Genomic DNA, 24,238 nt, shown 5'->3' with positions numbered 1-24,238 from the left:
TAAGTAAGAACGTGAAGTGTAAATAACTTAGATGTTGGATATCGACAAGTTAAGTAACTCGACATTTTTCATTAAGATGATTTCATACGTTTATTTAACCTTTGAACTTTATCCCATGCTTCACCAACAAACTGTAATTTAAAAATTTGAAACCTATTATGAATATATATGATTCTACTTTTTTAAAACATTTTATGATATAACGATTTCCATTATTTTAACCTTTAAACAAAATGATTCTTAAAAATATATTTGGTTTTGGAAAACAAAATTATTATATTTATTTGATTTAGTTTCAAACGTACAAAAACGTTTTCAGTTTAAAAAGAACTTTATTATTAAAACGTATATAACTTTTATAAATATCTAGAACCACTTTTGACAACTCATTACTTAACTAGTATGATAAAGATAACGATATTTATATTTTATTTTATTAAATATATATAACGATTTAAATTAATATTATATATATTTATACGCGTATTATACGTACATAGTTTTATACTTTTACTATACTTAAACTTTACCTTTACTTTATTTTTACTTTACTTTAACTTTAATAATTCACTTTAATAATTCATACTTTAATAATTCACTTTAATAATTCATACTTTAATAATTCACTTTAATAATTCATACTTTAATAATTCACTTTAATAATTCACTTTAATAATTCATACTTTAATAATTCACTTTAATAATTCATACTTTAATAATTTACTTTAATAATTCAAAAATCTATTATAAATAGAATTCAATAGGTTTCATTATTTCATAGAAACTTGAAAATATTTTTCTCTAAACTCTCTCAATCGATTTACATATATATATATTTATCCGTATTATTTCAAGATATTATTAGTATACATAAAATATTACGTCAGAGTGCTGTCCGAGTGATTTCGAAATTGTTTTTCGAGTGGGATTGGATTAAGGAAATTATGGGTTATAGCTATGGAGGTGATTGGTATGGTTCATGGGTATGCTCGTGAGGTCAATATAGTGTTTATCATCTCCGTTGCGTCTACGTACCTTTCCTGCAATATTGAATCTCAATATTGATACGTGAGTACTCATAATTTAACTTTTACATACTAATAGTGTATCCCTGACTAGTGCTCGAGTATATAGGATTATGCATGTTTGTACTTTTGATATTGCCTTTAGTTAGGTTATGTTGAATCTTGAATTAGTTATATATGCGACTGAGATAAGGTATAAGATATGCATGTCGTTGGAAAGCTAGCGAAAAATTAAGAACTTTTCATTTAGATATCGAATGATTTCGATGAACGGATTTGAAGTTATAGTCCATCGAATTTTTGTATTATTATTAAAAATGATTATTATTATCGTCGTTATTATCGTCGTTCTAGTTTTTTCTTATTATTATTATCTTTATTAATAAAAGGATTTATCATTAAAAATTGTTATTTTTTTTATTATTACTATCGTTATTATCGTTAAAGTTATAATTAGTATTATTATTATTATCCAATTATTATTATTATTATTATTATTATTATTATTATTATTATTATTATTATTATTATTATTATTATTATTATTATTATTATTATTATTATTATTGGTATTATTATTATTATCATTATTAATATATATATCATTATTTAAAAATGGTTATTGTTATTGTTATTATTATTATTACTATATTATCATTAAGATAATTATTAGTATTATCGTTAATAATGTTATAGTAACTATCATTATTAATATTAGTGTAATTAAAACAAATATTTGTAACACCTAATTATTTTGATTACTATTATTATCATTATTACGAACACGATATAAAAGATGATTAAAAGCTATTAAACGAAACGATTAGGAAATAATGGGTAAGAGTATCATGATGAAATTAAAATATTATAAGATATTGATTTAGATAAAATTATCGTTCTTATTATTTTTATCATTACTATTATTATTAAAATTATCGTTAGTATTAAAACTATCATTTTAACAAAAATTATCATTTTAATAGAAATGTCATTGTTACTATAAAATATCATTATTATTATTATTTTAAATAGAATTATTATTTTAAAGATAATATTAAAAATTATCGTAAATATTAAAGTTATCATAATTAGAATTATCGTTTTATCATAATGTCATCTTAGTAATTATAAATATTGATATTTTTATAATAATAATTATTATTACAAAATAATACAACTTTTACTTACTATCATTATAGATATTATTTTATCAAATAAATATTTGATACAAACATATTTTACTACGTGTAATAACTTACTTTAATAATACGTATCATATTATCTTTATAATATTAAATGAACCCTATAAATTTTATTACTTAATATATATAAAAGTATATTTTATTATATAAATATAATATAAAATTTTATTTATTAATAAATAAATTATATTATTTACTCTAATAAATCTTTTAAAAATATTTAAAAATATAAAGCGACGATATTTAAACTATATATTAATCTTGTATAAATTTTTGGAAATTATTTTGAGTCAAATTTACTTTTGTTGACTTTTGCATATTAGTCTCGAGCATTAAGATTGTGGTACACTATGACTTGACCTAATTTGTTAGACAAATATTGACCAACACATAAATATATATAATTAATTTAGGTTCGTGAATCCGAGGCCAACCTTGCACTTGTTCAATGACGTTATATGTATTTTTACTACGAAATACAGTATGGTGAGTTTCATTTGCCTTTTTACCCTTTATATTTTTGGGCTGAGAATACATGCGCAATTTTTATAAATGTTTTTCGAAATAGACACAAGTAATCGAAACTACATTATATGGTTGAATTATCGAAATCGAATATGCCACTTTTTATTAAGTCTGGTAATCTAAGAATTAGGGAACAGACACCCTAATTGACGCGAATCCTAAAGATAGATCTATTGGGCCTAACAAACCCCATCCAAAGTACCGGATGCTTTAGTACTTCGAAATTATATCATGTCCGAAGGAGGATCCCGGAATGATAGGGGATATTCTTATATGTATCTAGTTAATGTCGGTTACCAGGTGTTCACCATATGAATGATTATTTTTTTGTCTCTATGCATGGGACGTATATTTATGAGAACTGGAAATGAAATTCTTGTGGTCTATTAAAATGATGGAAATAAATGATTATGATAAACTAATGAACTCACCAACCTTTTGGTTGACACTTTAAAGCATGTTTATTCTCAGGTGTTAAAGAAATCTTCCGCTGTGCATTTGCTCATTTTAAAGATATTACTTGGAGTCTTTCATAGCATATTTCGAAGAACGTTGCATTCGAGTCATTGAGTTCATCAAAGATTATTATTAAATCAATTTATAGTTGGATAGTGGATATTATGAAATGGTATGCATGCCTGTCAATTTTTGATGTAAAGAAAGATTGTCTTTTAAAAACGAATGCAATGTTTGTAAAATATATCATATATAGGTCAAATACCTCGCAATGTAATCAACTATTGTGAATCGTTTATAATGTATATGAACGGGTCATTTCAGTTGGTATCAGAGTGGTGGTCTTAGCGAACCAGGTCTGCATTAGTGTGTCTAACTGATAAGTCGTTAGGATGCATTAGTGAGTCTGGACTTCGACCGTGTCTGCATGTCAAAAGTTTTGCTTATCATTTCTAGTCGGAAATCATCTGCTTATCATCCATAGGAAATTACCTGCTTATCATTATTAGTCTAGACACGTCTTGCTACATTAATTGCATGAGTAGTGTATAGACAAACTTCATATCTTAGCGTATCTGCTAAATCATATCTTATCGTATCTGTTACTTTAAACTTTACCTGACATACCCCGCAAATTCCTCCTTAATCTATGAAATCTTTTGATCTCTATATATAGATATCCTATGTAAATAGAATACCACCCGATAGCCGAAAAATCATTTTTATATCGAAAATCCTTTATCCAATCGTACGAAATGGAATTTGTCATCAGTTCAAGTCACTCGGATTCCGAAATGGAATCTCACTCAAGCTCCGAAAGCAGTGTAACCGGAATGGATCAACCAATCAGTAATCACCTATTTTGGATGAATTGGGGATGGGTTCGTAGCCTCCTCAATCATTGGAAACAAGAAGAAGGCGATCCTTTCCATCCACCACATTGCCCTCTTGGCGAAGAACCTGAAGCACTTACCGGCGAACCTGTTCGAGACACCATTTTCTCTCTCATTTCCAGGGTATCTCGTCACGATTATATACTACATCAAATTCTAGATTTTATTTATCCGCTCGTTCCGACCGACAATCATCCTGGAATAATAGAAGAAGTCAAAGAACTTCGCGCTCCGGTAGTGGCTTTGGAGAATATGGTGCAGAGATTACAAACACCAGCAGCAGCACCAGCAGCATAACCAGTACCACCATCATCAACGCCAACAGTACCATTACCACCTCCAACCACAACCGCGTTGTAAACCTCAACTTCACAATCTGTCCCATGAGCATCAACGTCATACGCACCATAGATACCAAGGAGTACCAACAACAATAACTGACGAAGTATTAATTCATAACTTCATTGGAGAAACATTCCGCGGCGATTATATAATCTCTAAAGTCTTAGAGATTATCTAATCTAGCCCTAACCATAAATCAGTTAAGCGAACCAAAATGATAGAAAGAAGAGTAGAAACCCTGACAAAAATGGTGTGTGATTAACAAGTTAAACTTGTTTTACCAACAGCATCAACAGTACCGTCAACGTCACCAGCATCGTCAGTACAGTCAACATCAGAATCAACAACACCTATAACATCACAAACTCCGTCAGTTCAAGAATCACTGTGGACATCATTACGAATCAATAACGTGTATATTGTATCAACAAGTTATGAAGAATTAACTCATTCCCTCTGAAGAAATTATATATATATATATATTATATATATATATATATATATATTTTTGAAATAAAAAACAAATCTTTCCGTGCTAAGCTATTGTGTGTGAATCTTAACTACTCAGTTAATTCATATTACAAATATGCAATAATGTACGTCCCTCACCCGCGACTTAACCATCGTTAACTACAATCTCTGTCTCAATTCAACAAATTCCAATTCCTAATAAATCAAGTATATATTTGATTTTACACTTCATCATTGATGTAACCGAAACTTTTCAGATAACATCATTCGTACTTTGCGAAGTTCACAAGAATTTAACGAAAACCAACATCACTTCTCAACAAATAACGAAGTATTGATTCATAATTTCAATATTATTGAAGAAATACTTATGTAACCTCTAAACCTTCAAGGAATTATTCAATTCTAGTTCCAACCGTAAATCGAATGAGTTTAATTTAGTATTAACTCATTAAAATCTATGTTACATCTGAGGAGAATATATACATATATATTTTCATAAAGACTGTAATAAAATTCTTATGTACAAAATATTAATTGTGAAAATTTTTTAACGCGTAGGTAATACCCGAGAGATATATATAAATTCACAATTAATATGTTACATTCTTCGAATCAGATTAAGCAAATTATCAATTATACTTCCTACTTTCACAATAATATACATTCTTTCATAGAAATCAAAACAACCATACTCATTCAAACCCAATTACGTATTCTGATTTTAAAATCTCAGAATTCAATTCTAGATATAACCGGTACCATTACTTTTAGATTCCTACATCTTTCAAAGCTATACTTTGACTTCAAAAGTGTGTTAGAACATCAAATGTATACAAACGATTACAATCTATGTTCAAACCCTTCGAAAATCTCTGAAGACACTTCAAATAATGAGCAATCGAGATGATGATCCAACCACATATTACCCACAGTTATGTACTTAAAAAGCTCTCGAAACCAAAGTCATAATTCAACACATATCTGTGTCAGATCTTTTGGCATTTATTAGCAAAAATAACCTTGCAATTCCTTTGCAAAGTAGCAAATTATATCACAGCTCCAGCAAGACAACTTCGATTTTTTCATTCGGAGTAGCCTTATCATAATTTTGATATATGTGATTACCCTTTTGTTACCGGAGAACCTTTCATATTCCACCACATTAGCAATAAACTTACCAACAACTTCACTGATCTTGGGCATTCCGAAGAATCTTTATATTTATCGAAACCTCATCATTTACTCATCTGCCTCTTGTAACGAGAATTGTCATACGAATCATTGGGAGTTAGCAATTAGTATTTTGAAATCTCACAGCATGTTGACGCCAACAGTTATACATAACGTCTATTTCCAAGGCTTACATACTTCGAATGTGAAGTTTCTGAAAAACACTCTGAACCGCGAACTAGTTCTCGAAATGCTGATGAAGCAACAAAAACTGTAAACGACCTTAGCAGTAAAAAGTTTGATGATAAAGATTAGTGTATTAACAAAGCTCAGAAATAGAGAAGTTTTAGAATTGGAAAACGGATTGAGCAAAGTATGAAGGAGGCTGTGGACAAATCACAAAGACTGAACCTGCCTTCAAAGAATCTAAATGATTCAGTGTCTGCTGAAGTCATTAACGAATACCTTGCTCCTGACACTAAACCCTTACAGACAATATTCTTCATCATCCTCTGATATTAGAAATTCTAAGATATCATCGTATCTTTCATTATAAATATCCTCCATATTTCAGAAGATATTTCCATAACTATTCTTATCTGGAATCATTTATCTCTTTGCGCTATCTGTATTACATCAAAAAGGAAACTGTTTAGTTCCTATACTCTGTAAACCTTTGAGTTTAAAATATGAATATTTTTGAAGTAGTGTTGGAAACTGAAGCATGAGTTAGTATAATATAATGACACTTGATCAACGTGATTATATTACAGTAATTCATGCTGAGTTTCTAAATGGAACGTGATGATTCACAGATCATAACATCATCATGTGCCATGTTATACGACTCTTGTATTCTATTTAACCTCTAAAATATCAAGAAAATATTTCTTGATGATTCGGCATTTTCCAAGGTATTCTAGTAATTTGACAAGTCAAGATCGTGCCATCACAATTTCCTTCCTAGAACATTAACAATGTTCATTCCGAAAATCATATTTGTGAATTCTGGACCATTACAAGCGGTGCTTAATCGCAAGAAGAAGAAACGAAAGGACAAAACTCCGAAATAAAAATTGGGGTATAAATTGCAGCAAATAAAAGTAACTGTGGATGACAATGATTATAGAAGATAGAAGCAGAGACTTTGAAATATAAGGGAAGATATAAAGCCCAACGACAAACCAAAAATTATAAACCATATATATCGATGCATATAGCAATATAAAGACACGGGAGAACTAGAAACACTATAAACCCAAGAGTATAGTAGAAGTAAATAGATTCTTCCGACGGTAGATGAAAAAGAAGAATGACCGATATGAAAGTTATAAGTATATCGAGAATCAGAACTGGATGGAGCATATTGATGAATACTTTAAAATATGAGTTGAGGGGGAAAGAATAGAAGGTGATGAAACATGACTAGGAACTTAGAAATCAACAGATTTAACTCACACAATGACGGAATAAGTGAATCAAACCCTCTAGTGAATAGGTTAAGCTTTTTGTGATTAATTTAGTCATACCACAACTAAATCAAGTGTGATTAGATCAACACCTAGAGCTATTATTCACCACCTGGGTGATTTGGGTTGAGAGAGAATCGGAGGAGCTCACCAGATCTGAGTGTGTGTAACAAATGAGAGACTTAACCTAAAAATGAAGAACATAAGACTTTATATACCCCTGCTGTTGACTCACCCGTACGATTCATCCATCACACATACGAGTTGGCTTCATCAGCCGTACGGGTGATCACTCACTCGTGTCTTCTCATTTAGATTGTAATTGTGACTTAGCTCAGCATCAACCGTGCGTATGAGCCTGTCAGCCGTACGAGTGAGGCTTCACTCGGACGTCTGACTAAGTCTAACATAGTCAAACATCCACATCTCGTTCCTGTAGTTGCTGTAACCACATACAAACACAAATAGGATAATAACGAACGATCATGGTGGCCTGTAAACTGTTGTACCTGCAATGGACGTGGGTAGATGTCTAGGGACTTGTATAAAATGCATCAACAGAAGGTGTGAGTTGTAAGAAAAGGAAGGAGGTGAATTTATAAGAAAATCTCCGACAGAACAATTAAAATGGACGATCGCATTTAAAGCGGATCCTAATTCCTTTTGTTACCGGAGAATCAAATCTTATTACAAAGATTTTCTTCAAATCCCTTGAAATCTGGAAATCAATCATATCTACGTCAAATGATAAGATGAATCTACACTTACTCATTTCACTCTTCTATGTTAGCTTCATTCGTACTCTTCATATAAATGGATTGTTTATCCAAATTATTCGCTGATGATAAAACTCTAATTTTCAGCCTGTATGCATCATGAATACATACTTATTATCATTCACGACCTTTCCACTTAAATTTCGGGACGAAATTTCTTTAACGGGTAGGTACTGTGACAACCCGGAAATTTCCAATCAAATTTAAACTTTATCTTTATATTATTCCGACACGATAAGCAAAGTTTGTTAAGTTAAATCTCAAGAATTTTAAATTATGTTCATACATTCATTATAACCTCGACCAAATTTAGACGATTCACGAACCGTTATATATAAATAAATATGTATATATATGTATATATATATATTATAACTTGAGAATATTAATAAAGTATTAAACGTATAATACTTTACATGATCGTATTTGTTTCAATATGTTTATCGATGGAATTAGAAGATAATATCAAATTGTTGATTTATCAGATACATTATGATATGATTACGGGTCTATGTTATGAGGTCCACTGTGATTTAAGAAATCTATTCTTTTTGACAATATTCGGAAAATGGTAAAGTGATTTATAAGTAAGGACGTGAAGTATAAATAACTTAGATGTTGGATATCGACAAGTTCAGTAACTCGACATTTTTCATTAAGATGATTTCATACGTTTATTTAACCTTTGAACTTTATCCCATGCTTCACCAACAAACTGTAATTTAAAAAACTTGAAACCTATTATGAATATATATGATTCTAATTTTTTAAAACATTTTATGATATAACGATTTCCATTATTTTAACCTTTAAACAAAATGATTCTTAAAAATATATTTGGTTTTGGAAAACAAAATTATTATATTTATTTGATTTAGTTTCAAACGTACAAAAACGTTTTCAGTTTAAAAAGAACTTTATTATTAAAACGTATATAACTTTTATAAATATCTAGAACCACTTTTGACAACTCATTACTTAACCAGTATGATAAAGATAACGATATTTATATTTTATTTTAATAAATATATATAACGATTTAAATTAATATTATATATATTTATACGCGTATTATACGTACATAGTTTTATACTTTTACTATACTTAAACTTTACCTTTACTTTATTTTTACTTTACTTTAACTTTAATAATTCACTTTAATAATTCATACTTTAATAATTCACTTTAATAATTCATACTTTAATAATTCACTTTAATAATTCATACTTTAATAATTCACTTTAATAATTCACTTTAATAATTCATACTTTAATAATTCACTTTAATAATTCATACTTTAATAATTCACTTTAATAATTCAAAAATCTATTATAAATAGAATTCAATAGGTTTCATTATTTCATAGAAACTTGAAAATATTTTTCTCTAAACTCTCTCAATCGATTTACATATATATATTTATCCGTATTATTTCAAGATATTATTAGTATACATAAAATATTACGTCAGAGTGCTGTCCGAGTGATTTCGAAATTGTTTTTCGAGTGGGATTGGATTAAGGAAATTATGGGTTATAGCTATGGAGGTGATTGGTATGGTTCATGGGTATGCTCGTGAGGTCAATATAGTGTTTATCATCTCCGTTGCGTCTACGTACCTTTCCTGCAATATTGAATCTCAATATTGATACGTGAGTACTCATAATTTAACTTTTACATACTAATAGTGTATCCCTGACTAGTGCTTGAGTATATAGGATTATGCATGTTTGTACTTTTGATATTGCCTTTAGTTAGGTTATGTTGAATCTTGAATTAGTTATATATGCGACTGAGATAAGGTATAAGATATGCATGTCATTGGAAAGCTAGCGAAAAATTAAGAACTTTTCATTTAGATATCGAATGATTTCGATGAACGGATTTGAAGTTATAGTCCATCGAATTTTTGTATTATTATTAAAAATGATTATTATTATCGTCGTTATTATCGTCGTTCTAGTTTTTTCTTATTATTATTATTATTATTATTATCTTTATTAATAAAAGGATTTATCATTAAAAATTGTTATTTTTTTTATTATTACTATCGTTATTATCGTTAAAGTTATAATTAGTATTATTATTATTATCCAATTATTATTATTATTATTATTATTATTATTATTATTATTATTATTATTATTATTATTATTATTATTATTATTATTATTATTATTATTATTATTATTATTATTATTGGTATTATTATTATTATCATTATTAATATATATATCATTATTTAAAAATGGTTATTGTTATTGTTATTATTATTATTACTATATTATCATTAAGATAATTATTAGTATTATCGTTAATAATGTTATAGTAACTATCATTATTAATATTAGTGTAACTAAAACAAATATTTGTAACACCTAATTATTTTGATTACTATTATTATCATTATTATGAACACGATATAAAAGACGATTAAAAGCTATTAAACGAAACGATTAGGAAATAATGGGTAAGAGTATCATGATGAAATTAAAATATTATAAGATATTGATTTAGATAAAATTATCGTTCTTATTATTTTTATCATTACTATTATTATTAAAATTATCGTTAGTATTAAAACTATCATTTTAACAAAAATTATCATTTTAATAGAAATATCATTGTTACTATAAAATATCATTATTATTATTATTATTATTTTAAATAGAATTATTATTTTAAAGATAATATTAAAAATTATCGTAAATATTAAAGTTATCATAATTAGAATTATCGTTTTATCATAATGTCATCTTAGTAATTATAAATATTGATATTTTTATAATAATAATTATTATTACAAAATAATACAACTTTTACTTACTATCATTATAGATATTATTTTATCAAATAAATATTTGATACAAACATATTTTACTACGTGTAATAACTTACTTTAATAATACGTATCATATTATCTTTATAATATTAAATGAACCCTATAAATTTTATTACTTAATATATATAAAAGTATATTTTATTATATAAATATAATATAAAATTTTATTTATTAATAAATAAATTATATTATTTACTCTAATAAATCTTTTAAAAATATTTAAAAATATAAAACGACGATATTTAAACTATATATTAATCATGTATAAATTTTTGGAAATTATTTTGAGTCAAATTTACTTTTGTTGACTTTTGCATATTAGTCTCGAGCATTAGGATTGTGGTACACTATGACTTGACCTAATTTGTTAGACAAATATTGACCAACACATAAATATATATAATTAATTTAGGTTCATGAATTCGAGGCCAACCTTGCACTTGTTCAATGACGTTATATGTATTTTTACTACGAAATACAGTATGGTGAGTTTCATTTGCCTTTTTACCCTTTATATTTTTGGGCTGAGAATACATGCGCAATTTTTATAAATGTTTTTCGAAATAGACACAAGTAATCGAAACTACATTATATGGTTGAATTATCGAAATCGAATATGCCCCTTTTTATTAAGTCTGGTAATCTAAGAATTAGGGAACAGACACCCTAATTGACGCGAATCCTAAAGATAGATCTATTGGGCCTAACAAACCCCATCTAAAGTACCGAATGCTTTAGTACTTCGAAATTATATCATGTCCGAAGGAGGATCCCGGAATGATAGGGGATATTCTTATATGTATCTAGTTAATGTCGGTTACCAGGTGTTCACCATATGAATGATTATTTTTTTTGTCTCTATGCATGGGACGTATATTTATGAGAACTGGAAATGAAATTCTTGTGGTCTATTAAAATGATGGAAATAAATGATTATGATAAACTAATGAACTCACCAACCTTTTGGTTGACACTTTAAAGCATGTTTATTCTCAGGTGTTAAAGAAATCTTCCGCTGTGCATTTGCTCATTTTAAAGATATTACTTGGAGTCTTTCATAGCATATTTCGAAGAACGTTGCATTCGAGTCATTGAGTTCATCAAAGATTATTATTAAATCAATTTATAGTTGGATAGTGGATATTATGAAATGGTATGCATGCCTGTCAATTTTTGATGTAAAGAAAGATTGTCTTTTAAAAACGAATGCAATGTTTGTAAAATATATCATATATAGGTCAAATACCTCGCAATGTAATCAACTATTGTGAATCGTTTATAATGTATATGAACGGGTCATTTCAATATGTTGGTGATGATCACGAGCTAATGAAGGATTTCTACCGTACTTTGAATGATGAGTACAAGGGTAAGATTAGTCGGGGTATGGCTAAGTCTTTTGACGAGTTATTTGAATTGGCTCGGGGTTTTGAGCCGGAGGTGCCAAGAAAGAGCGATTTTACTTTTTCAAAGAGGAAGTTTGAGGGTTCAAGTCATTCGAACTTTTCAAATAAGAAGTCCAAGAAAGGCTCCGAAAGCTTTAATAGTGTGAAGAAGGGTACTTCCGGGGGTTTCGGGCCCACGTGTAATAATTGTAATCAAAGAGGACACATGACCCGTGATTGCACCAAGGCGTCGACCAAAATCACTTGCTTTAATTGTGGTAAAGAGGGGCATAAGAAGTCGGAGTGTCCCGATTTGCGAAATGATAATGTGAAGCGGTTAGAGAAGGCGGCGGGTACGGCTAGGGGTCGCAACTACTTGATGACCAATGATGAAGCCAAACAATCGCACGAAGTCGTCTCAGGTACTTACATGGTTAATTCTAATCCGGCGAGAATTCTATTTGATAGCGGTGCAAATTTGTCGTTTGTGTCTCCTAAATTTGTGCCTAAACTTAATAGACCGTTAGCTAAGTTAAGTCGTCCGATAGAAGTCGAAATAGCGGACGGCAAGACGGTGCTAGTGGTTGATGTGTGTGAAAATTGTGATGTTGTTTTTGGTGCCGAAACCTTTAAAATTGATCTTATTCCAATGACCTTGGGCGACTTTGATATTGTCGTTGGTATGGATTGGCTCGATCATTATAGAGCCGATATTGCATGCCATGATAAGTTTATTCGTGTGAAGACCCTAAGTGGGGGAGAGTTAATTATTCATGGTGATAAGCGAAGGAGACCGGTGCCGATATGCACTTTTGCACGGGCACGTCGTTTTGTTGTTACCGGTGGCATGTCTTTCCTTGCTCATGTTGTTGATACTCGCAATGAGCCACCACCTATTCGTGAAATTCCGGTTGTTAGTGAATTCGAAGACGTTTTTCCGAACGAATTACCGGGTGTTCCGGCGGAAAGACAAGTTGAGTTTCGTATTGAGTTGGTTTCGGGAGCTACTCCCATTGCTAAAACTCCTTATCGTTTAGCACCAACGGAAATGCAAGAGTTGTTAAATCAAACCCAAGAGTTACTCGAGAAGGGTTTTATTCGACCGAGTGCTTCACCGTGGGGCGCTCCGGTGTTATTTGTGAAGAAGAAAGATGGTAGTATGCGTATGTGCATTGATTACCGTGAGTTGAATAAAGTGACGATCAAGAATCGTTATCCATTACCTAGGATTAACGATTTATTTGATCAACTTCAAGGTGAAACGTATTTCTCTAAGATCGACCTACGGTCCGGCTATCACCAAATGCGGGTCCGTGAGGAAGACATAGAGAAAACGGCTTTTCGAACGCGTTACGGGCATTATGAGTTTGTAGTTATGCCCTTTGGTCTTACGAATGCACCGGCGGCATTCATGGATCTTATGAACCGAGTGTGCCAACCTATGTTGGACAAGTCGGTAATAGTGTTCATTGACGACATACTAGTCTACTCGAAAAGTATGAACGAACATGAACATCATTTGCGTGAAGTATTGAAGACGCTACGAAAGGAGAAGTTGTATGCAAAGTTCTCCAAATGTGAATTTTAGCTAAGGGAAGTTCAATTCCTTGGTCATATTGTGAACGAAAACGGTATTCAAGTAGATCCGGGGAAGATCGAAACGGTGAAGAGTTGGGGACGACCGACTACGCCTACGGAAATCCGAAGTTTTCTCGGATTGGCCGGTTATTATTGTCGGTTTATCCAAGATTTTTCTAAGATCGCTTCTTCGTTAACGAAATTGACAAGGAAGAATGCGAGGTTTGGTTGGGAGAACGAGCAAGAAATTGCTTTTCAATTGTTAAAAGAGAAGTTGTGTCAAGCTCCGGTGTTAGTGCTACCGGAAGGTGTTGAAGACATGGTGGTTTATTGTGATGCTTCCTTAAATGGTCTCGGGTGTGTTCTAATGCAAAGAGGTAAAGTCATTGCTTATGCCTCTCGACAATTAAAGGAACATGAAACGAGGTATCTGACTCATGATCTTGAGTTGGCGACGGTAGTGCATGCGTTGAAAATTTGGCGCCATTACTTGTATGGTGTCAAGTGTACGATTTATTCGGATCATAAGAGTTTGAAACATCTCTTTAATCAACGAGATTTGAATTATCGCCAACGTAGGTGGATGGATGTGGTGAAAGACTACGATTGTGAAATACTTTATCATCCGGGTAAGGCGAATGTGGTCGCGGATGCGTTGAGTCGAAAGAGTCAACATCCGGCGATAAAAGTGGGGTCGTTACGTTTGATTATTACCAACGATTTTCTTGAAAAGCTTGGTGAGATTCAAATAGAGGCTTATGTTCACAACAAGCATACGGAGCGAATCGTGGGCCAATCGGAGTTTATTACTATGGGTCCGCGTGGTTTGTTGTCTTTTCAAGGAAGGGTGTGGGTGCCTAAGATGGGTGATTACCGACGAGTGCTACTTGATGAAGCACATAAGTCAAAATATTCCATTCATCCGGGCGCGACGAAAATGTATCTTGACTTGAAGAAAGATTATTGGTGGCCGGGCATGAAGCGTGATGTTGTGAAGTATGTTGAGCAATGCGTCACGTGTTTGCAAGTAAAAGCCGAACACCAAAAGCCGTATGGTAAATTGCAACCGTTAGAAATCCCGAAATGGAAATGGGAGCACATTACCATGGATTTCATTACAAAGTTACCTAAAACGGCGAGAACCCAATTCGATTCGATTTGGGTTATAGTTGACCGATTGACAAAGAGCGCTTTGTTTCTTCCTATTAAAGAAGCGATATCGTTGGAGACTTTGGCTAAGTTGTTTATCAAGGAAGTGGTCTCGCGACATGGGGTTCCTATATCTATTATTTCGGATCGAGATACCCGTTTTACATCTCGGTTTTGGGAAAAGTTTCATGAAGATATGGGTACGCAATTGAAGTTGAGCACGGCGTATCATCCTCAAACGGACGGTCAAACCGAACGTACGAATCAAACTTTGGAGGATATGTTACGGGCGTGCATCATTGACTTTGGTGGTAGTTGGGATGAGCATTTGCCTTTGGTGGAATTCTCGTACAATAATAGTTATCATACTAGTATCAGGATGCCACCTTACGAAATGCTTTATGGGCGTAGGTGTCGAACTCCCGTTTGTTGGGGAGAAGTGGGTCAAAGAGAGATCGGGAGTACCGATTTGGTTTTAGAGACAAATAGCAAGATCGATTTGATTCGGGAACATTTGAAGAAGGCTCAAGATAGGCAAAAGTCGTATGCCGATATATGTAGGCGATTGATTGAGTTCCAAGAAGGCGATATGGTGATGCTTAAGGTTTCGCCATGGAAGGGTATTATTCGATTTCGAAAACGGGGAAAGTTAGCTCCTCGGTTTATTGGGCCGTTCAAGGTTTCAGCTCGTGTTGGTGAAGTTGCATATCGATTGGAATTACCCGAAGAGCTTGCGGGGATCCATAATATATTTCATGTTTCCCACCTCCGTAAGTGTCTTGCGGATGATTCCTCATGGATGCCTTTAGACGAGATCGAGCTAAACAACAAGTTAGAATATGTCGAGGAACCGATTGCTATCCTTGACGAGAAGGTGAAAATGTTGAGGAATAAAGAGGTGAGAACTTTCAAGGTTCAATGGCGGCGAAGTAAAGGTTCCGAGTTTACTTGGGAGCCCGAAGAGTTTGTCTTGGTTTATCTTCCTGCTTGTCATGCGGCGTGGATTGCGAGGTCGCAATCCGGTTCAAGTGGGGGAGAGTTGTAAGATCATGTTTTCTTTTGGTTTGGACGCCGTCCAAAAATCTGGGACGCCGTCCCATTATGAAGGCCTGGACGCCGTCCAAAAATCTGGGACGCCGTCCCATTATGAAGGCCTGGACGCCGTCCAGAAATCTGGACGCCGTCTAGATGAGCTGTCGAGCCAGATTTGGATTTTTAAATATTTTAGATGGGTAAATTGGTAATTTCACTTGGTGGACGAATTAAAGGCCCTAGATCAGTTTGGTTGAGCCTCATTACTCCATTCCTAACCACCAAACTTCATCCACTTAAATCCTAGTGAGAGAGTGTGATTCAAGTGTGAGAAAGCTCAAATCGGAGAAGAAGAAGCTTGTTTCGGGTTCTAGCTCGAGCATTGAAGTTGTTCATCTCCTCGTTAGCTTCGTTTTGATTGTGGTGGTAAGCCCTAAAATTGATTTCTCTAGTAAATATGTTTAAGGGTTAGGGTTTGGGTTAATGTTGTACATAAAACCCATGTATGAGTGATTTGGGGGTTTTGGGTAAGTTTGGGTCATGAAGACCCAAATGGTAACTAACTTAGAGTTTTGAAATTTTGAAAGGGTAAATGGGTCTTAAAGGCCTAGCAAATCACTAGTACACTAATAGTTAATGTTAGTGGGTGTCATTTGGGTTGTGGGTGACCCAAATGGGTGTGTTGATCTTGAAATGGGTCAAATGGGTCTTTGATGACCTAGGTTGTCTTGCATGTATGAAAACGAGTCAACTTGGTGATTAAATGTGTGTTAAGACCTTAATGGCAAGAATTAGGGTTTTTTGGTGAAGTTAACCCATTATTAGGGTTAAGGGTGCAAAATGGGTCGGGATTGCACTTTGGGTCAAAAGACTCTAGATTTTTGAGTGAGTTGCTTGACCGACTTGAGTTGTGAATTGATTATGTACTAAAATGTAATAGGTACGTTACATTGAAGTGGCAAGTTCGGTTATCTTTCACGAAGACTCTAAGGTGAGTGGAGTAATTATACGTATGTGTATATGACGTATTTATTTGTGGGTGTTATGGTATGAACCATCGAGCCGGTAGTGCCATAACATGTGTGTGATCGAGTGTGAACCACGAGCCGGTAGCACTATAAACTAAGATGTGAACCACGAGCCGGTAGCGTCGAGTGTGAACCACGAGCCGGTAGCACTATAAATTAAGATGTGAACCACGAGCCGGTAGCATCGAGTGTGAACCACGAGCTGGTAGCACTATAAAAGAGTATGACTCAATTGCGTATGGTGTGAACCACGAGCCGGTAGCACCATAGCGTTATGGTTAACCATATTGAGATTGTTGATTGTTTGGCATATTGTTTAAATATATTGTGTTGAGTATATGCTAATGCGGTTTGGTGATAATGTGCGACTTGTTAAGTATTTCGGGTATGATGTTATGCTAATTTGAGTTTCAAGTTCGTACAAAGTATTCGGTAATTGTGATTGCAAATAGATGGGTTATATATATGTATGTATACTTATTGCATTCACTAAGCTTTGCTTACCCTCTCGTTGTTTACTTTTTTTTATAGGCTCGGGCGTTGACAGGGGTAAGAGCGTTCAATTGGATTAGTGATCTCCCGCTTGTTTTGTTAGGGGATGCTTTTGGGTGTTAGCTTTTGGAGTTCGACCGAGATTGGGTAGTTTAACCCCAAACACCATGCTCTAGTGTCGTTTGGAACTTAAACTTATATTTGGTCGAAACTTTTATTTTAGAACGAAACTCGTAAAATGGGCGATGTGGACCCGTTGATGTAAAACTTGATTTGATGATGAAAATCTCTTAGTTTCACTTATATTGACTTGTGGTAAAAAGATTTTCGTTTGAAAGTGTCGGGAAGCTGGTTTTCCGCTCGTGTGAGTTGGACCCGTGATCAGTAAGTGGAAGACCATTGGGACGCCGTCCCAATTTCTTGGACGCCGTCCCAGTTGTTTAATCTGGACGCCGTCCCAAACTTTGGACGCCGTCCCACCCTTCTGAGCTGGACGCCGTCCAGGATTCTGGACGCCGTCCAGATGCACTGCCATAATTTTTTTTTTTGGTACGCGTTTTGGGTTTATGAAGTCGGGTTGTTACATTTTTTTACAGGTCAGTAAATCAGATGATAATGACTCATAAACCCTAAAATATACCGCATATAAATGGAAGATCAATTTCATCTTCTTCACCGCGTATAGTGTACCACTGATTATGAGCCATTGTCATCTGATTTTGGTGTACAACAAAAAATGAAACTTTTGAGAGGGAAACATATGAATGGATTGGAAAAACAAAGGGACGATAATGAAATGAAACATAATATTATGGCATCTGGTGTATAAATCATCTTAATAGTTAAAAAGAATGTAATACCCTAATGAGACGTTTGAAAGAGGGGCCGAGCGGGTTGATATCTCAAACCTAAGGGATCAACGAGGTCGAAAAATAGTATGGGCCAAAATATACAATTTTGAGCAAATTAAGAACCAAAGGCGTAATTTTTTCATAATTAAATTCAGTTTTGGTTGTTAAAAAAAAGTATTCCGGTGTATTTTAAATTTTATTTATACGGAGTACCATACGGAGTACTATGAAAAGGTGGAAAAATCGACTAGCATGTGCAAACGGCGTCGTATAGGTCACCTCGAGATATGTGACCGTTGTGCATTATTAAAGAATCATTTTAAATAGGCGCGTATATTCCACGCGTATATCACCGGAGCGTTACTGACATCCCACTCTGTTCATGTACAAATTAACCCCGAAAAATTGTACCCATTCTCTCTTTCTCTCTCGTGCTTTCATGTTTACTCTCACTCTCAATTTTGTCTCTTTCCCCTTTTTCATCATGCTCTTCTTCTCTTGATTCCTTCTCTATGTATAATAGTATGTATTTTTCATTTTCCCTTTAAATTTGATATACAGTATCAAATATCAATTGTTTAAAAAAAAAAAAAAAACAATATCAGTTTTCGCGTACTTACAACACAAAGCCCATTGCTTTCTCTTCAATTGATGATTGGAAAGGTATGTTTTTTTTCTTCAATCTTTGTATCTGTTACCTATCTATGTTGTGAATCTTTTTTTTTTTTTTTTTTTTTTTTTTTTTTTTTGTTTATAAAGTTCTCAGTTTTTTGGGGTTTCTTTAAATCCACAATTTTTAGCATTTTTTGTTGGTATGTGAGTTCGTATTGTTAGTTTTTAATCAAAGTATTAGCATTTTTATGCGTGTTGAAGACATGTATGTGGCTGTGTGTTTTTGCTTTTCCTTTTTTATCTGTTCTTGTTTTAAGCCCTCAAAAAAGTTCCAATCTTTTGTAAAGTTTTAGCATTTTATCTACTTGTAGTTGTAGGTATGATATGCGTTTATGTTTTATTGTGTTTTTTGTTTTAAACCAACAAAAAGTTTTAGCATTTCTGTTATCTTTAAAGGTATGCCTGAGTGGGTTTGTGTTTTTTGTTGTTCTTGTTTGAACCCACAAAAGTAAAAGCTTGAAAAATTTAATCTTTTTGTTGTAAATCTGTAAAAGATTCATACATGGATGTAAAAGGTTATAGCTTTTTGTAAAAAGCTATGGAATCTAAGCTGTTAATGCTTCAACATATATTAAAATGTATCTAACTGTACATTCTGTTTCAGGGAACCTATTGATTTAAACAAAACCCTAGTTGAATTATTTGCTACTTGAATAAATGGGTTGTGCTCAATCCAAGATTGAGAATGAAGAATCTGTTGCTAGATGTAAGGATCGCCGGAATTTTATGAAAGAAGCTGTGACTGCAAGAAATGCTTTTGCTTCCGGCCATTCGGGCTATGCAATGGCTTTAAAGAACACTGGTGCTGCTTTAAGTGATTATGCCCAAGGTGAAGCTGATGAAATTTATCATCCCCATTTGGGTGTTGGTGTTGGCGCTGGCGGCGGAGTTGAGTCGTCGGAGCCACCACCTCCACCACCACCGCCGCCAATTATGGAGCAACCACCTCCGCCACCACCACCACCGATGGAGTCTACTTATTCCCCTGTTCCGCCACCGTTGCCTAGCTTTTCGCCCACCCCAACAACACCCCTTCAGCGGTCAGTTACAATGCCGGTGATTCCGGTAACAAAAAAGAATGGTAGGAAGATAAATAATGGCGCTATACTTGAGGAAGACGAGGAAGAAGAAGAGTTAGAAGAGGAAGATGATGTTAACAATTTGAGAAGGAGAAACGGGCGGAAGAGTGGCGGCAGGATGGCGGCAGTGGACGAGATTCCATCGCCGCTAGATAGGACTCCGGTGGCTCCACCACCACTACCGGAGCCTAAAGGGATGGCTTGGGATTATTTTTTTACAGATGTTAATATGCCGGTGACACATTTGAGTGAAGAAGAGGAAGATGATTATGATATACATGACGAAAATGAGGAGGAGGAAGAAGAAGAAGATCACCATCAAAACCAACACCATCACCACCATCAAGTACATCATCACCATCATCAAGTTGAGCCAAAAACACCGGAGAAAGTGGTGATGGAGGGGTTTACGACGGAGGAAGAAGAGACACCGGTGATGGTGGGAATGAAGGACAAACAGTTTATGCATTCGAATACTGCACCGTCTGAGCTCAATCGAAGAGGAGGAGGAACGGTAAATGGTGGTGGTGGCGGCGGCGGTATGGTAGTTGGATCGAGTAGTGTGAATTTGTTAAAGATTTTGGGAGACATAGATGATCATTTCTTGAAGGCTTCTGAGAGTGCACAAGAAGTTTCAAAGATGCTTGAGGCCACACGTTTACATTATCACTCCAATTTTGCTGATAATCGAGGTGATTAACATATCTTTTCTTGTTTTGGTAGTCAATTAATCAAGTAAATTTTGCAATCCTTGTGGTTATTTATTAGTTGTCATATGAATCGGACCTTTATTTGGTAGGTCACATTGATCATGCTGCACGAGTGATGCGTGTGATTACATGGAATAAATCATTTAAAGGTGCACCTAACGGTGAAAACGGGAACGATGAATATGATGAGGAGAAATTTGAAACACACGCTACCGTTCTTGATAAGCTTCTAGCATGGGAAAAAAAGCTATATGAAGAAGTAAAGGTGCGTTTTGGTATTTTGGTACTCGTATTTTGTATCATTGTTTCCAAAAAACAAGAATAATCAGTCTTATGAATGATCATTATTAGCTCAATAATAACTTACGGTTGCTTTGTTTATGTTTGTAGGCCGGTGAGCTTATGAAGTTAGAGTATCAGAGGAAGGTTGGACTACTTAACAGATTGAAAAAACGTGGTGCAAGTACCGAATCGTTAGAAAAAACAAAGGCGGCAGTGAGTCATTTACATACGAGATACATTGTTGACATGCAGTCTTTGGATTCAACTGTTTCGGAAGTGAATGACATACGCGATAAGCAGCTGTATCCGAAACTTGTTGCTCTTGTTGATGGGTACGTTTCTAATTCCGATTCTTGTTCATGTTATTTCTCTACTATTTATGTGTAATGTGTAATCTATGTGTATACAAAAGGAAATTCAATATACAGCTCAATACACAGTCATAAAGCCCTAGCTGATCGAGCCTTAGTAGGGCGGGCCCGCTATTAGTTGCCAAGCAATGCGGGTTCGATCCTTGGAGTTTCCTACCTAGCGTGCGTGGGTGCAAATGAGAGCATTCAATGCCTCTCAAGCCGTTAAAAAAAAAAAAAACTATCAGCTCCATTTAACAAACCAACCTTTAAATTTCATTGAATTTATGAACTTTTAGTTTAAAATCGTTTATTTGTGCATTAGTTACTTTCTACAGTACAACTTCACCAAACCCCTATCAACACACCTGGTCCCAGACTCTGCCCTGTCACTCCACCCTCAACTAGGTTCTTGTTGTGTTTTTATATTTATTTTTTATCATATTGAAAAATAAAAATAAAATTTTTAGTGTTTATTTATGATTACCAAAACCCTTTAAGGTAAGATTTTGAACTTCACATTTTTTTATGTTGACCACCAAACAAATATCTATCAGATACATACGTGTCTTCATTTGGCAATTTTGGCCAAGGTTGGAAAAATCACTAGACGGAGACGAGTCGGACGTTGACTAACCTTGACTTTTAGTAATGTATATTTATCTTATATCCATTACACATAAATAATACATATTTCAAACGCAAACATTTCAAACATATGCGCAGGGCATAAAGCATAAAACCTGCGTATAAAAAAATATTGAAATTCTGACCTAACGTTGACCAACCTTGACTTTGACGGATTCAAACAGACTTTAGAACGACTTTGACCTTTTTTAGCTTTGACCGACTAATTAGACTTTCTGGGCGAAACAAGACGGGCTAGTTACCAAACTGACTAGTCAGCCGAAACGGCTGCCATTTACAACACTGATTTTGGCTGGTCTTGATGTACACTACGTGGGTGCATAGTTCGGTGGCATCACTTGGCGTTTTGTCAATTATTTACTTGTATAAAACTGATTTTATGTTTTACTATAAAAGAAGTAATGAAAAAACATGGAACAAAAGTTCAGAATGTGAAAGATGAAATCTGAAGCTTGACTTGTATATCTAAAAGTAATTAAAGTACTTAACCTGATAGATTTAGTCTACCTTTATAGCTTTCGTGATTCTGTTACCTATTTCATTACAATTACTTTCTATAGTCTATGAAAATTTACAATTTCCTAAATTACCCCTTAAAATCGTGCAGGATGTCAAAGATGTGGGAATCTATGTGCGAACACCACGACAACCAGTTAACAATTGTATCCGATCTAAAGTCTCTTGACGTTTCGGGGGCCCCAAAAGAAACAACAAAACACCACTATGAACGAACCATGCAGCTTTATCATGTGGTTCAAGGGTGGCACTCACACTTCGAAACGTTGGTAACCCATCAAAAACATTACGTACAAGCCCTCAACAATTGGTTAAAATTAAACCTTGTGCCAATCGAAAGCAGCTTAAAAGAGAAAATATCGTCCCCACCTCGTATCCAACACCCCCCGATCCAAACGCTTCTTCATTCATGGCATGATCATCTTCAGAAGCTTCCGGATGAGCTGGCAAAAAGTGCAATTTCGTCGTTTGCTGCTGTTATTCAAACCATTATGAATCATCAAGAGGAAGAAATGAAACTTAAAGAAAAATGGGACGAAACTAGAAGAGAGTACTTGAGAAAGAATCAAGCTTTTGAAGATTGGTATCAGAAGTATAGTATGAGACGGGGTCCACAAGATGAAACGGATACAAACCGGGTCACGGGTGGTACAGATCCAGTTGCAGAAAGGCAGTTTGTCGTGGAGTCGCTAAAGAAGAGACTTGAAGATGAAATGGAAGCTCATCAGAAGCTTTGTGTTCAAGTGAGGGATAAATCGTTAGGGAGTTTAAAGATTCGGTTACCGGAGCTTTTTAGAGCAATGTCTGATTATTCTCATGTGTGTCGGGATTCATATCAACGGTTGAGATCGATCGTGCATTCCCAGAATCGCCAGAATGGAAGCTAAGTTGAGTTGTTTCTTGGTCTTATTATTGTTTCATGGTGGCCTTTGTTGTATCCACAGTTTTACAAATTGTAGACTGATTGATGTATGCTAAAGATATGTTTGTAAAAATTCTAGCTTTTTTTTTTTTTTTTTTTTTGGACAAGTTGCAAGTGAGGAGGTATGTTTTTTAGCATCATTTGGTGGTTGATTGCAAGTTGGGAACACCAATCTTGTGTTCCACATGCAATTACTACAATCGTCAATTGGTGAAGTTTGATGCATTATGTATGGGCTGTTTGTGCTTATCAATGCATTACCAACTTGTACTTTCATGGGTTTGTACAAGTTGGTAATGTAGGTTGGGTAGGGGTACAAAAATTGGCATGATTCATTCATTATTCAGTTGTATAACTATTGGACCCAAACT

General features: G+C 33.8%; 1 protein-coding gene across 1 annotated transcript; it reads left to right on the top strand.

Annotated features, from left to right (window-relative positions):
* Nucleotides 1-20,017: 20,017 nt before the first annotated feature.
* Nucleotides 20,018-23,923, top strand: LOC139860042 (protein ALTERED PHOSPHATE STARVATION RESPONSE 1). The gene is made up of 4 exons (XM_071848818.1): nt 20,018-21,131; nt 21,239-21,414; nt 21,540-21,763; nt 23,037-23,923. The coding sequence occupies exons 1-4, from the start codon at nt 20,018-20,020 to the stop codon at nt 23,830-23,832; spliced, it is 2,310 nt and encodes a 769-aa protein (XP_071704919.1). The 3' UTR covers nt 23,833-23,923.
* The last annotated feature ends 315 nt before the right edge of the window (nt 23,924-24,238 follow it).

The sequence above is a fragment of the Rutidosis leptorrhynchoides genome, chromosome 1 (genome assembly GCF_046630445.1).
Source record: "Rutidosis leptorrhynchoides isolate AG116_Rl617_1_P2 chromosome 1, CSIRO_AGI_Rlap_v1, whole genome shotgun sequence".
Classification (NCBI taxonomy): domain Eukaryota; kingdom Viridiplantae; phylum Streptophyta; class Magnoliopsida; order Asterales; family Asteraceae; genus Rutidosis; species Rutidosis leptorrhynchoides.
The sequence above is the reverse complement of the archived record's forward strand: the minus strand, read 5'-3'. Positions and strand labels throughout refer to the sequence as shown.

Excerpts from the sequence above, each read along its gene's own strand:
- LOC139860042 (XM_071848818.1), top strand. The coding sequence starts at position 20,018 with ATGGGTTGTGCTCAATCCAAGATTGAGAATGAAGAATCTGTTGCTAGA. Across the intron at positions 21,132-21,238 it reads CAATTTTGCTGATAATCGAG|GTCACATTGATCATGCTGCA; the intron begins GTGATTAACATA and ends TTTATTTGGTAG. Across the intron at positions 21,764-23,036 it reads CTTGTTGCTCTTGTTGATGG|GATGTCAAAGATGTGGGAAT; the intron begins GTACGTTTCTAA and ends AAAATCGTGCAG.